The sequence below is a fragment of the Sceloporus occidentalis genome, unplaced genomic scaffold, assembly GCF_023333645.1.
Source record: "Sceloporus occidentalis isolate IW3139 unplaced genomic scaffold, rSceOcc1.0.p SCAF_1, whole genome shotgun sequence".
Taxonomy (NCBI): domain Eukaryota; kingdom Metazoa; phylum Chordata; class Lepidosauria; order Squamata; family Phrynosomatidae; genus Sceloporus; species Sceloporus occidentalis.
Window position 1 is genome coordinate 233,143,072 of NW_028316981.1, and position 16,192 is coordinate 233,159,263.

Consider the following 16,192-nt stretch of genomic DNA (forward strand, 5'->3'; position numbering starts at 1 on the left):
CCTCCCTTCTTTCCCGTTCCTTCTCTTTTCTTTCTTTTTCTTCTTTTCCTCTCTTTTTTCTGTCCCTCCCTTCCTTCCTTTTTCTCTTGCCTTCCTTCCTTCCTTCCTTCCTTCCTCCTGGCCCCAGCCCCTCTCTCCTCTTGAGGGAGGCCTCCAAGGTGGTTCTGCCTCCAAAGGGGAGGCTTTTCCAGGAGCCCTGGCTCCTCCTCCTCCTGCTGCTGCTCCTGGAGGGCCTTCCCCGAGCCTCCCAGAGCCCAGGGCCGGTAAGAAGGGGGCCAGGAGTGGGTTTGGGCCCCTGGGGAGCCCCTGCGACCAAGCCCCGTCCCTCTGCCCCCTCCCTGAGCCTCAGACCCGCAAGGGAACGTGGGAACGGCCTGACACGTGTCACCGCATGGGAAGCAGCAGCAGCAGCAAAAGCAGGGCGGGATCCAGCCAAAAACTTAACTCGAAAACAGTTAGTTTGTGGGATGAAGTAGGTAGAGAGGCCTTGTGGCATGGTCTACCTACTGACTCTACACCATTTTTTTATAAAAGGGGCGTCTACACTGTGGGAATAATGCAGTTTGAGACCACTTTGAAGGCTGTCACTCCACCTTATGGGGTCCTGGGATTTGTAGTCTTGCAAAGGTCTTTAGCTGTCTCTGCCTCACCAAAACAAGCTACAGATCCCTAGGATGGAGCTGTGGCTCTTAAAGTGGTGTCAAACTGCATTGTTTCTGCAGTGTAAATGCAGCCAAAGGGCTCCAGGAATGTGGAAAGGAAGGAGGACAAAGCCATGGAGGGAAAGATAGTGTGGATCCCCCCTAAGAGGTTTGGACAGGGTTTGGGACATTGGGGTCTCCCTGTGGGCAATACCTCTAGGGAGGAAGCCTACAAATCCCAGTTATTATTCCATGCCTCCTGAACTCCTCCATGTGTTTTCCCTCTGGTGGCATTGCCCTTGTGTTGTTATTGACATGCTGCCCAGCTATATTTATCATTTACTCCTGAGGCCTCTCAGGCTATTAAAGCTGGTTGGGGGGGGGGGGATGTCACAGAGAGGGCTTGCTTTTGTCTTCCTCTGAGGCTGAGAGAGTGTGGGTTTGCCCAAGATCAACCGTTGAGTTCCCATGGTGAATTTGGGATTTGAACCCCAGTCTCCAGAGTCATAGGAGGTTATCACACAGGAGGCAAAGCGCCCAAATCCCAGGCATAAACTGAATTTCCCGAAGTTAAAAAGCGGTGCAGTTTTGCCGGGTTTTGCACAGGTTACTGTCACGGTTATTGCTTAATTCAAGCAATGTCATCTGAAAACAATCCTGCTCTTGTGGGATTTTCCTGGGTTTAAACCCTATTTATGCACGGGATTTGGGTTGCTTCCCTCCCTTGTGATAAACTCCTATCATCCAGAGCTCAAACCACAATAACTGTAAGATGCTCTGGGAGTCTTTAGGACTGAAGGGTGGGGTATAAATACCATAAATAAATAAATATATAATAAGACCACAATTGCAGCACACCATTTGAAGCTATCCCAGTCAAATCCTAAAAGCCAAACAGAATAGGAATGTTTTTACTTGCCAGCAGAAAGGCAGTATGTAGGTACTCATTTTAGGAACTATTCAGACAGTGAACATAATCTGGGTTGAAGCTTTGTTGTTGACATGCATTTCGAATGCATCCGATTAAGTTTTTGGGGGGCTGCCAAAAAACCCCCACTTAGCTCAGGATAATCAATGTCGGACTTTTTTCCGAATTTTTCTAAAAGATTCAGATCCTCGGCTGTGTGAATAACCAAAGAGAATAAACCTGGGATAATCCAGAATAAAACTGCATGCCTTGAATGTGCTGCAAATACATTGGCATCGTCGACACCATCTTTATGCGAGTGCTGACATGTGTGAGCAACTGAACTTGCAGAGATGCAGTTCCATAGGAGTTTATCACACTAGGGCTAATTTTGGCATTAGAGATTAAAGCGCATTTATAGCATCCTGTAAATAAAGCAAAAATGGCGAGCCATTGCGCGAATGATTATCACACACAGTTGTGCAAATAAAGTGTTGTCGGAAATGCATTGTCGCTGAAATCCCCAAAGTAAAAAGATACACGTTAATGCTTCTTCGTGACCACTTTAATGGCGGGTTTTGTGCGACGTCATGTAAAATCTTTTTGCATAACTACACAATTTTCCCAGGATATTCACAGGTTAAACTCCCAATCTCCTTCGCTGATAAGAGTCATAGTGTGAATAACAAACCCTGAAAGCATGAGTGAGATTATTTCATCGCCGCACTAAAAAACTGATGTCTGAATGAGCTTTTAGCCTCTCTAGAAAGGAAGCTCCAAAGTCCGGGAGCAGCTACCAAGAAGGCCCTATCCCCATTCCCCACCAAACAAATTTGAGAAGATAGTACAGTATATACTCTTTGGAGGTCTTAATCTTTAATAATTCAGGCATGGAGGACTTGTACTATTTCTGTCTGGGTTTAGCTCCATATTTGATAGAAAGATGGGATTTAAACATAGTAACTGATAAAATAAAAAAGCTATCTCATCCACACATACTCAGATACTCTCGGTAACATATTTTCCATGCTCCTTTAACTTCTGTATTCTTCCTACTGAACAATAATAATAATAATAATAATAATAATAATACATTTTAAAATCCTGCAAATTGAGTACCTTCACAGCAAGCCTATAGTGTCAGACTATGACTTTGGAAACCAATGTTCAATTCCCAGCTCAGCCTTATGGGTGATCTTTGGCAAGTCACACTCTCTCAGCCTCAGGAGAAGGCAATGGCAAACCTCCTCTGAACATATCTTGCCAAGAAAACCCCATGATAGGTTCTCTTTAGGGTTGCCATAAGTGAGAAATGACTTGAAGGCACACAAGAAAGAAATGTTCTCTAAATCTTTGCAACCTTGGTATATTTTATTTTCAGTTCTCAATCTTAATGAAAGAAAGACTGTACCTGAAATACTCATGGTTATATCCTTTCAGGTCAAAATGGGATTCATCTTTTCCAAGTCTATAAATGAAAACCTCAAGAGTCAACAGGAGTTCATGCTTATGAACTCTCGGCTTCAGGTTGGTTTTTATAATGGAGAACTTAACAGTGAAGTGATTGTGGAAATATTTGCTGAATTGGCTAGTGCATTTTCATTTTCTTCATTTACATTTTGAAATATTTTAAGAACAAGGGCAAGATCCAACAGTGGGCTTCAGTATCTAATGCCCTGCCCTCACAAGCCATCTCTGGTGCCATAAACCTGCCATAGAGGACTTCCCAGGGTGGGGGACTTACACTACTGATCCTGTCCAATATGTAATGAATTAATGAGATTTGAGGACCACTCTTTAGGCCCAGGATAATTTCCATTGGGAATCCAACAAACAGTAACTGGCATTCTGTTGGGAAGTTACAATATCATAAACCAATATACAATGATGAAAAGTTGAATTGCATCATCGCACCATAGTATTTTCAATGTGTGCTTTGCCCCATTGTGTACCAGGAAGGGCTGAGTATCATGCCAGAGACATCACTATATCACTGTAAAGTTAGGCATCATAGCCTCTGATGCAGACTCTTGGTCATTGTCTTTAAAAAAAAAAAATCCACAAATGTAAATTAATTCAAGCCTTGACTTATTGTACTTTAAGGCTGCAGAAATAATCTGGTTTGATATCACTTTAACTGCCACAGCTCCATGGGATGAAATTCTGGCATTTGTATCTTACTGTGGCACCAGAGCTGTGCTGGTTTTGCAAGTGTGGCTGCAGTTCTGGTCTCAAAGGGAGCATTGTTAAACTTCTATTGCAGTACTGCTGTGATAGATTACTGCCAATCTTTGCCTGTTGAATTGTTTTATCTACTTTTTAATGTGTGTATAGACAGGCATGATCTTTGTGCTGCTTTCTAACCAAGATATAAGATAATAATATAATTAGCTTTTCTGTCAAGTTCAATAAAGATAAAGGAAAGGAGTGTAGGGTGTATAAGCTTGAACTGACTGTTGCATGAGGCTCACCTGTTCAGAGAAAGGAAGGTATGACCCAGACTTAAGTTTGTGTGCCTATAAAATAACCTTGTGAATGTTTATTGCATTGGTATTCTGCTCTTAAAATAGCGGGCTGGTTTTTCAAGAACTCTTTTGAGCGTGGACAGGCTGAGAGAGTTTCATGGCCATACTGTGAGTGTCACAATTGAGCTATTTGATATTTCACTGCATTTTTGGAAGACTGGTGTGATTTTTTGCAATTGCAATTGTAATGAGTACTTGTGACGCATAAGGGTTGGGATACAAATGTAACAATTGAACCTACTTGTGCCACTGGGGTACTACCCTGTAAATGCAGTAGTATGGTTAGGTGATTTTTAGATTCTGTTGTAATTGTTGTAGGGACATATGTTTGTGCATGGAATATATTCCTTTTGTCACTGCAAAATGTAGTGAGCCAACCCTGTAGCATGTTGGCTCTCTCCTGTTCATTCTGTACAGGCTTTGCATCCTTGTGTAAATGGATTTCAATACAGTGGATCCTTGTTATACGCTGGGGTTTGGTTCCAAGATCCCCCGTGTATAACAAAATCCGTGTATGCTCAAGTCCCATTGAGTATAGTGACATAGCAAAATGGTGTCCCTAATAAAAAAATGGAACATCAAGGTAAATGTATACTTTTTTGGAACATTTTCAAACCGCGTATGCTTAAATCCGTGTATAAAAAATCCGTGTATAAGAAGGGCCGACTGTACATCCTGAGATCCATTGGGATGGGAGGTTTACTGTTATATATGGATGTGATGAATCAAGGATCAGAATCTCAACTAATGCTAGACAGAGGTGTCATACTAATTTGGAAAATGTTTCTTTTATTCCTTTACAGACAGTTTTGGGATTAGATGCAGATTTATTTATTTATATCTAATGGTGTATTTCTGTGTATCAAACTCAAGTGGAATTGGGATTTTCTTCGCTTCCAGTTCTCACAGCAATCTTCTGTAGCTTTCAATGTCTGCTCCAGAGCATATCATAGCACTCTGGACTAGGTTTTAGAGCGAAGGGGGACTGCAAGAAAGAGAAGAGATCCCTGATCCTGGTGGAAATAGAGGTTCTAGTAGGGGTACCCCACAGGATCCTGGCCTAATCATACTTGTAGAAAACACAGAGGGACATATATTAGTCATGCATATTGTTTTGCATTCATTTCAGTATTCAGCTCCAAGTATGACTAAGTCTAGAGTCAACCCAAAGGTAATTGTTCCTGGGTGTCTTAACATCTATTAACTTAGATCTCCAGGTGTCACTTTTATGTATTTTAATTTTTTAACTATGCATTTTTCACTTCCATCAGTTAAGTAGACTTTAATTGTTAATCATCAGACAAAGATTTTCACTTGGGTTATGGTTAAACATAGCCATCATTGTCCTGCAAGTAAGAGAGAAGACGTGCTTATTAATAATTTCCTGTTTCCTGACTATCAAAAGCCTGTTAGTAGTAATTACATTGGTTTCACACGTAGCTGTTAGCTTCATCTGACAGTAGACAGTGACCGTCTGGTAACTTCTAATGGTGGAGAATGAAGCTTTTGACATAAGTGTGTGTATGGCATGTGAAATTTAAAACATCTTCCTTGAGGAAATGGGAATATCTAATTTCCTATAATAGATCCTCATAGTTAACTGTCTGATAGAAATATAAGAAGAAGAATACAAATATGAATAGCAAATTCATCTTACTGCTTTTCATAACCATTGTATTGTTGTGCTGATTTCCTCACCAACACCCACAAATGTGGTGGACGGGGAATGCTTCCTTCCCTCTTTTCCATCCATTCCCCTTTGGTGGAAAGACAATGCTTCTATTAATGCAATCATAATTTGGTCCAGGCTTTTCAAACCCACCTTGAATATTGTACAGCATAATGTCATTTCTAGGCTTGAAAACAAACAAACCAAAAAAAATGGCTGTGTTTCTTTAAAATTCAATGTTACTTTATAATAATTGGCCAGAGTAAATGCAGAGAATTGGTAATTGCCAGTGCAGATAGCCCCAATATTTTTCATGTATATATATTTTAGCACTTAATAATACTTCTGTCAAATGTGAAAATGTGCATTTGCACATAATCTAATATGGGATGGCAGGAATTGTAGCTCTGTTTCATACCATTGTCATACCACAAAGTGAAAAAATGTTATTTTTTAATCTCTGAAAGTTATTTTGATGATTAAATATAATACTACTAGATAAGAAAGTTTGTGCAAAAGAGTGTGCTAAAATATAATGCAGGAATAGAAGTGAGAACTGAGAGTTTAAAATTTCTTAACAATCCCTTTTAACTGTATTTTTAATTGCTTTAGGCAAAAAACATTACCTTGCATATTCTGCCAGGTTTTTTTTTAAAGCAAGATTGTACTAAAAATATTCAGGCCATTAGATTATATCCCTTTCTTTATAATGACAGATTTTCTTGTTTGAACATACAGTGGGACTTTGTATGCTTTTTAAAAAATATTTTCAAGCCTTGGATAGTTGAATCCATGGATAAAAAAACTGTAGATTTGGAGGGCCGACTATACACAATGTCTTACCTTAGTTAGAGAATGGTTGATTATGCCAATAATTTTTTTATAGCGCACTAAAGCAGAAGAAGAGCCAGTGTGGTGTAGTGGTTTGAGCATCAGACTGTGACTCTGTAGACCAGGGTTCAAATCCCCGCTTGACCACAGAAACCCACTGGGTGACCTTGGGCAACTCATGCTCTGTCAGTCTCAAAGGGAGGCAATGGCAAACCCCCTTTGAACAAATCTGCCAAGAAAACCCAGTGATAGGGTCTCTTTAGGGTCACCAAGGCACACAACAATAAACCAAACTCCTCTGTTACATATTCATCACATAAGAGGGACTGTGTTCACCTGATCCAATGCACAATAAAACCCAAGCACTAGTTTGTGATATGAGTGTAAACTGCAGTGTTTCAGAAATCCCTCCAGCAATATGTAGTGAACACAACTGCTTTGTAAGAAAACTATTTCATTTGTGAATAAAATATATTTTCTTCTTCTTTACATTCAGCTGGAACGGCAACTCCTGATGCAAAACCAAATGCGAGAGAGGCAGATGGCTATGCAGATTGCTTGGACACGGGAATTTCTCAAGTATTTTGGAACTTTCTCTGGGCTTGCTGCTGTGGGTCTAACAGTTGGGTATGGAATTATTACTATTGTTTTCTAAATATTGGGGGGGGGGAGGTTAAAAAACAGTTTTGTTCTTTCTCTCTTCCCCATGTTCTCAGATGAAGTGTACACTAACTAGCAAATACAAGCTTACCTACTGAGTATGTCAATCACATCCTAGAATGGTACAGGGCAGTCTATAGAAAAAATTCAGATAATAATAAGATAAATAAAATTCCTTGGGTAGGCAACTGTGGGTGTGTCCACACTATAGATGTATAGCACTTTGATATGATTTTAAGCTTCCATAGCTCCATTCTATGGAGTCCTGGAGTTTGTAGTTTAAGGTGGTAATTAGAGTTCTTTACAGACAGGCACTAAAGCTCTCCAATGGAGACTTCTTTGTATCTCAGCAATCTACAAACCCCAGGACTTAATCCATAAAATGGGGTCATGGCAGCTCTTGTTGTGCAGTATGGCTATATCCTGTGTCCCTCCAAATGTTGTTGGACTGCAACTCCCAGAATCCCTCAGATGCTGGTTAGAACAGATGGCAGCTTCAGTCCCATAGCGTTTGGAAGGTAATAGTTGTTCAATCTTGATGTAAATGCTAGCAAAAATAACAGCTGAGTTCTGGTGTTTTTGCCACTTGGTACTAATGATAATGACAGCACTATCAGACAGATGTTGAAGTCTTATACAGTGGACCCTTGTTATACGCTGGGGTTTGGTTCCAAGATCCCCGTGTATAACAAAATCCATGTATGCTCAAGTCTCATTAAATACAATGACATAGCAACATGATGTCCCTTATAAAAAATGGAATATCAAGGTAAATTTATACTTTGTTGGAACATTTTCAAACCATGTATGCTGGAATCTGTGTATATGAAGGGCTGACTGTATCTACATTTCATACAAGATGTCATCTATATTGCTGTGTTGTTGTTTGGGAGGCCTTACATGTTCCTATTGAGAACTTTTACACTGAATCTTTTTGCATGCATGGAGAATTTATTTCAGAAGATAAATATCATCAAAGTCAAAATAATAACTCAAGAGCTCCTTGTAATAGTAACTAATATCTGATAGCCTCAGAAAGAACTACTCTCTGTTTCTTAACCTATGTGAGGAAGTGGCACAAGTCCAAAAAGTTACTCCTTGTGTGAGTAACACATAGAAATTGGGCCTTAGACTACCAACCCTACGAAAACTTAATAACCCCTACTGAATGTCGTGACTTCTTCCAAGTAAACATGGTGTAAGATCAGGCTGTACATATGTCCTATAAGAGTCCCTCGGGATTCTATTGGTTCCAGTTATTCAGTAGATAAGAGAGGCAGTATGTTTTATAGCCATGTAGAAATGAACTCTGTCCTATTGAGATCAATGGGACTTACTACATAAACTTGCTGAACTCAGGATTGCAGATGAGATTTTGGGGAAACACCTTCTCAGTAGAGGACAGTGAATAGGCTTTGTTTTTGATTAAATCTCCAGTCTCAGTAAACTTTTAAATACACAGCCTCTCCCTTTCCCTCCTTTGATATTTCTTCTCAATGAAGTATGATTCTATTGAGCTTAAAACACACAGTTGCAAAACACTCTAGAAGCATCCCACCAATTTCAACAGAATGTCTTAAAATTGCTGTTTGGATCTCAACCATAATAGGATCTTAATAATTTTTATTTTCTGATTTATTCATGAGGCTCACTAGCTATGTTCAAAGATCAATTGTACACAAGAAAAGAACTGATGAGTACTGATAAGATAGACTTTATTCTAAGAGATCCACGAGGGACTTTATAAAGCATAACAACTTGTGAGGGTGTTTTATGCAAAATCTGTGAAGGATCTTATGGGGTTTTTTGCAGCTATATAAATATCCCCCACCCAAGCATCCTTACTGCTCTTTAAATCATTTACAAAATAAGTGAGATTGGGTGACTGATAGAAAAATGAAGGCAATCAGTATTTTAAACACTCAATTGCTTTTGTTTTTTTAAAATGGATTTTCACTGCCCACATGTCTCAAAGAATATATATGAAGTTTATTGTGGGAGGACAAAGAACAGATTGTGCCTCTTTGTTGATGCTGTTAACAAAAGAATTATATTTGCAAAATTCTAAACAGACATAGATCTCTCCACAAGGACAAACTGCAGATCTAGAATACCAGTGGCAGAGTTGTCCTTAACCTAGAAAGATTATATGTAGTGCATCCGATTAGACATAATTTTGCTGGCACTTGTTTGTATGTATACATCTGACCCTGCAAATCTACTGATACATAACTCGTGTAAAGAGGGTATATTTTGTATGTCTAAAGCTGACAGAAAACAGATCCTTCATAACTAATGAGTAATAAAGGTACACTTATGATGTAATTACGTCATTTACAAAGATACTTAAGCTAGCAATGTAATTAGAGCATGGAGTTTATGGTTGTTGGTATTTGATTCTCAATGTTTGTTTTCCAAATAGGGCACTTAAAAAGAAGAATCCTGCACTCTTTCTTCCAATGGTTCCTTTAGGTTTTATACTTGCCTATCAATATGATATGGGTTATGGATCATTCCTGCAAAGAATGAAGTGTGAGTATTTCTACGTACCTTAAACATGGTGTGTCTGTGTGTACAAGTGTCTGGCAATACAACTGCTGACAGCTGCAGATACCTTACATTATTTTTTTAAATGCAGCTGCTTCAAAGTGAGGTCCTATTCATTTCTCCTCACAAACTCTGAGCTCCAAAACTTTGGAAAATTAATATGAGGAGGTGCAAGCTGAATAATGGGGGATGGTGGTGGGCCAAGGGTGCAGGGTGAACAGCTGTAAGTTTTAAGCATGCCAACATTAGGAGCCAATGTGGGGTTGTGCCAGTGTGGGGTTGCACCAGCATGGTGTAGTGGTTTGAGTGTTGGACTATGACTTTGGAGAACAGGGTCGAATCCCCACTCAGTCATGAAAATCCACTGGGTGACACTGAGCAGTTTATAAGCCTAAGAGGAAGGCAATGGCAAATCCCCTCGGAACAAATCTTGCAAAGAAAACCCTGTGATAGGTTCGAAAGGTTCAACTGAGGGTAATCATAAGCGGATGTGACTGAAGGCATGAAACAACAACAACAACATAGTGTTGTGGTTTGAGTGTTGGACTAGGACTGTGGAAGACCAGGATTTGAATGCCCATCACTATAGAAATGTACTGGGTGAGTTTGGGCAGGTCACACACTCTCAACATAAGAGGAAGGCAATGGCAAACCTCTGAAAAAAAATCTTGCCAAGAAAAGCCTAGAATAGTGTTACCAGAAATCAGAAGGCAAATAGCCACATGGCTAGGTCTCCTGGAGAAACAAGAAAGGAACAAGAGGCCACCCTTTGTTGTTTTTTGGTCAGGTCAAATGAGGGTGGCTGGTAATCAGCAGGAGCAGTAGGAAGCTAGGAAAATGTAGGGCACATGCAGACTGACTTAAAAGATCACTAATCCCAGATTTTGTTCCTGTTCTTTCTGATTTTATTTTTGAGCTTCATACACATGTTGTTTATTCTAGAATATATTCTTTTATACCATATCCCCAGTTTGGTTTATTTTAACCCAGTATAAAATCTGAGAGCCAGCATAGTGTAGTGCTTTGTGTGTTGGACTACAACTCTGGAGGCCAGGGTTCGATTCCCAGCTCAGCCACTGGTTGACTTTGGACAAGCCACATGCTCTCAGCCTCAGGCAATGGCAAACCTCCTTTGAATAAATCTTTCCAAGAAAACCCCTTGATAGGGTTGCTTTGGAGTTGCCATAAGTTGGAAATGACTTAAAGGCACACAACAACAACAACAATAAAATCAGAAGGAACAGAAACAAAATCTGGGACTTTCCAATCAGTCTAGATGCACTCTTAGGGAGCTATTGGAATTTCTGGGAAAGTCAGTGATGGTGGCAAGGAAAACAGCAGAAAATGGAGGAGAGTATGAGGAAGAAAGAGTAATATAGGGGCCCAGGGATGATAGTGGGAATCTCAGGGTGGGTGAGAGAAGCTGTGGGGAGTATCTTTGGTGGGAGCAAAGTATGTATGTTTGAGGTGAATGAGTAGGGTCTTTATAATTATAGACTAGTAGAGAGAGATTATGTAAGAAAATGTAACATCAGAGCAAACACGTATAAAAAAAGAAAAATTCAGGGTGATCCAGTGGGGAGAGAGAGGGAGAATTTGTCCATTAGCATGAACTTGGAAGACTGAACCTGAACAAGAGTGTGGTTTTGTATATGTGCAGTATGTGGTTTTTATATGTCTGGGAGGGACATTACACTAGGGTGTTTTCTTATTACTTTTATTAAGAGGCAGCCTGGAAAAAGTGGCTTGCTTTTCAGTGAAGAGGTTGTTTTGGTGGAACAAAACTGTGTTCAAATAAGTTCCAGTAATAAGTATATTATGATCACTCACGTGTCATATTGGTTATTATGTGATTTTCCCTCCATCCCAAAGCAGCCATTTTTAAAACGATGCCCACAGAATTTTTTCAGAAATGCAGAAAATAACATCCAAAATCCATAAAACAGTGATACCTCTATTTGACCAACCGAAGTGCACAAAATACTTGATGAGGCAATACATAGTTAATGTCAGATTTGTGGCGGTTGTTCTTAGACCATTGATGCAAAGAAAGACAAAAATGTCATTTTTCCTTTTTTCTCTTTTTCCCCCAAGGTGAAGCAGAGAATATACTTGACACAGAATGCACTGCAGTAGAAATGCCAAAAGGACCCATCACTTTTGAAGGCCTTGAAAAAGCCAGGAGAGCGCAGAGCAAGTTTTTTATTGAAAAATAGTTTGGTTGCGAACAAATACGTGAAAGAATAAAATACATATTTGTAATCATGTTACTGACTTAAATGAGCTGACCCAACAGTGCGTGAGTAATACTTGTCCATCATGGCTAAAATGTAACCAATCACCTGTTTGACAGGAAACAAAAGTGGAGAGACTAAAAGCTGACTGGCGAAGTTTTGACCTTTTTCGAAAATGGGTTCCATGGGCCAGGACTACTGTAAGATCACAGAAGATAACTACATGCACAGCACCCTTGCTGGATGGGGGCAAACATACTTTGAATACTATCTAAATGTAATATGCTTTATGAAATAAAACTGATTTAATACAATACTAGTTTAGTTTGGTTTCTGAAAATCCTACAAAGCAAACCTATGCCTGTTTACTCGGAAGCACTGGGGTCAAGAGATATTCTCAGGTAAATAGAGATATCCCCAGGTAAGTGTACTTTGGACAGCAGTAATAGCAACATCAGGCTGCTTATTCCTGAGTAGGAAAATCTAAATGTTCTGCCTTCCATCTGACCCAGGCTGCAACTACATTTCAGAATTAATGTAGTTTGACACTGCTTTAACTGCCATGGCTCAATGCTATGGAATTCTGAGATTTTTTTTTTTTGTGGGATAGATAGGTGGGATACAGACCGCCCCTTTGGGGTGGCCTGCACCCACCCCTTTCCCTGACGGATCGGGGCCAGAGCTGCCACAGCGGCAGCCCCGGAGGCCCCAATCCGCCACTTTTTCAGGCCTTGGGGAAGTGGCAAAATGCAACAGTTTTGGAGCTCCTTTCAGCGCTGCTGAAAGGGCGCCACAAACGCCCTTCAGCGGTGTCAGTACGTAATAGCCGCGCTGTTTGGACACGATGTGGCCTTTACGTCAAAATGGTGGCGCCCATGTAGACAGGGCACCGCTTTTTGACGTACTCAGTACGTATTGTAGCCAAGGGTCCGTGCAGGGGAATTTTATTATTGTTATTAGGTCAATATCACAAGAGGGGGCCGGCTACGATGACTCTACGAAATCGCCCTCCCGATTTTTATACCAAGAGACCAGGGTATCCCAATAAATAGAGCTGAGACAGATTTTAATAACTAGATGTCTAATTTATTGAAATAGGGGAAAACACATTTGTTGCGTATACACACTCACATGCATTCAAGACACAGGAAAATCAGGGTTGAGGTTTGGAAAAGGTATAAGGCTTTCTAATGGTGATACGTACCAGAATGTAGACTTCCTCCGGGAAGCGAATGGGATGAGGGATTGTGGGACAAATCTGCTCCGCAACCTGGGTTTGCGCAGAGATGCCAGCTACCAAAGCAGAGGTCTGACCGACGTGGAGTAAGTAGACCTTTAAAATGGCACACTGACTAGCCAAAGTCTAGACTTTTTATAGGGCAAAACCTCGCCTGAGGCAAAGATGTTTGATGGCCAAAACAAAGGTGTTTAATTACTTTCTTTTCACCTGGATGTCTGGGTCTGATAGCATCAGTCTTAAGCTATTTGGACAACAGACTCGAGGAGGGGGCGATAGCTTTGGGAAAGGCAAACATTTACTCTTCCTGGCTTCATGATAATCCGCTTATGCGACTTCCTAGACCCTCTAAAATGTTAATGATGGAAATTTTCCCACTGAGGTAGTGTACATGTGCTCTCATTTTGCTGGCAATGGCGGACAGGCTATTAGAATTCATCTAGGGATCATTAAGGGCTATCATTTATACCCAAATTTATATGAAGCACCTGGGTAACAGTAATAGGGTTAAGTAGCATCTGAAAAGGATGCTCCCAGGCAACCCTAGCACATACTGAGTACGTGCTTTTTGGCCCATCTGGACAGGGCCATAGTATTCTCTGTCAGAGAGCCCTGTTGCCACAACAAATTACAAATCCCAGGATTTCATAGGATGGAGCCATGACAGTTAAAAGCAGTGTCAAACTGCATTAATTCTGCAGTGTGGCAGCAGCCTTAATTCTTAAAACAGTGGTTCTGAAATGCAAGACTCTCCCTCTCTTTGGCCCTATTTGAGTGCTTTGGGCAGCTGAAGGAGCAGTAGGCTGAAAATTTCTGGCAGGGGGATGATGCAGGCAATACATTTCTAGCCAGCCAGCTAGTTAAGACACGGAGAAACTGAAGGCCCGCTCTCTGACAGTAGACCTCTAAAATTTTACTTTAAATATTGGTTGCAGTTATAGTTCTGAGGCTCCTATAGTGTTTGTCTTTGTAGTAATAATTTTGAAGTAATTATTACCCCGTTTCATCAGTGTATCTAGGGCCTTCCATTTAATTTCAAACACTGGGTTTCCTGTGCAAAAGTATTTTTGAGCCTGCATAAAGTGTGAGAAAACAAACATCTTTTTCAGTGATGCGATGAGCTAAAGAAAGCTATATAAATTATGGGTGAACATAACAGTTTTAAAAGCAGCACTTAAGACACAAGTGGACAACTGGGGGGGGAGCTTCACCATAGGTCAGAGTGATGATGTTCAACACGCACATCGCTGCCATTTTTTGTTTCATCTCCCCACCATTCCTTCTAATGTGGGAAAAAGAAGCCCCTTCTTCCTAACACAGCATACAAGGAAACTATGAATGGATGAGACAAATCCAAACTTTTTGTTTTAGTATATGACTGAAGTAACTTCCAAATAAGTTACTTATTTAGAATATATGTTAATAAAAATTTGGGATGGAGTTTATTGTAACCTGAAAAGCATAATTTGAATAAATGCCACCAAGAAATAGAGATAGGAGTCTTAAGTTAAAATTCAGCTTCATCTTGACATCTTTTACAATTTTGTCATTGGTCTCAGACACAAGACCTGAGAAAATGTACTGTATTCATGGTGGGGACCTGACTGCATTTGTCTTTATTTTGCATTAACTATAATATATTTGTTTTGAGTTAACATATGTACGTACATGTATAGATATCAGGTATAGAATCGAGTAATTTTATCACTCCAATATTTTGTATGCTCTTTAGGGTGTTACTGTAGTGGGATGTGCGCACATGGGTATGCCCATGTACGTTTGTTGTAATTCCATTTATTCTATCTTGCTCACTTGGATCTGGCCAGAAGACCAATATCGGAATAGTTAATTTTTCACAGTTAATGAATTATTCTACTGGTTTTGCCACTAGACATACCGTTCTAGTCCAAACAAGAATGCATTTTTCTATTATTTTATATTCTAATAATGCAATAATAATATCTGGATGATTTATTCTTTTTCATATATTTGGTATGTTAGACTGTGATAAATAATTAATGCATATTAGCTGGTTGGATGAAATAAGTAAACAAAGGGTTATTAGGAAACTAGCTGTGACTATTTGTTATCAGAACAGAGTGCTTACTTACAACAGGGTGTCTAATGCACATTATTCACTTACAATATAATTGCAATAAAATTGTCTCATAACATGCTGTGATATAAAATTTAATTACATTTGTAATATCCTCACCTCCAGGCTCTTGTTTATCCATGTCCAGTTGGCCAGTTACTCTGTTGTGACTGCTTTCATACTTTGCTTTCTACTAGTACTTGGCTCATTTAGTACAATAGAAAATGGAAATTTAGAGTCACAGGCCAAAAATAAATGAATAAAAGCACCCAACTTAGCTTATGTCCTGACAGTGAATTGCACACATTGCCAATCGGTGTAGCAATTTTTGAGGTTGTTTGAATGAGCTGAAGAAATAGCTCCACCCTATTTCGAAATTCACCTGTTTAGATTACATGTCTGGCTGAAATGGGAGGAAAATGGATCCAAGCTGCCCTTGAGGGCTTAATGCTAGAGCAAAATAAATCCGAGATTGCTTTGGTACAAGCAGGAAAGAACAAACAGACTGCGTGCCGATGTGGAGAAGGGACAGCCTGGTGACCATAATTTTTTTTGTCACCTGCCCACAAATTGATTGCACAAGTGGTGCAATCACACCCATCACACACCCTGCAAAGTGACATGACAACAAACACTTCAGGTTACTGACAACACAATGGTTTTAATAAAAACATTATTGGCTGGTCCAACGAGGGTGGGGAGAAAGGGGCTATTTACATGGGGGGGGGGGACACCATGACTGTACTGTGCCAATGTATCACTGGGTGCACTGGTGATCCATACAGGCAGTTGATCAATCTTCCCATTGAGCAGCTAGTTGTGCAGGGCATCCAATGGTCGGGTGGG

General features: G+C 40.1%; 1 protein-coding gene across 1 annotated transcript; it reads left to right on the top strand.

Annotated features, from left to right (window-relative positions):
- Nucleotides 1-158: 158 nt before the first annotated feature.
- On the top strand, nucleotides 159-12,328 carry PLGRKT (plasminogen receptor with a C-terminal lysine). The gene is made up of 5 exons (XM_089511760.1): nucleotides 159-263; nucleotides 2,989-3,075; nucleotides 7,070-7,200; nucleotides 9,656-9,765; nucleotides 11,875-12,328. Exons 2-5 carry the CDS (start codon nucleotides 2,995-2,997, stop codon nucleotides 11,994-11,996), a joined length of 444 nt encoding a protein of 147 aa, XP_089367886.1. The 5' UTR covers nucleotides 159-263; nucleotides 2,989-2,994; the 3' UTR covers nucleotides 11,997-12,328.
- Nucleotides 12,329-16,192: the final 3,864 nt, after the last annotated feature.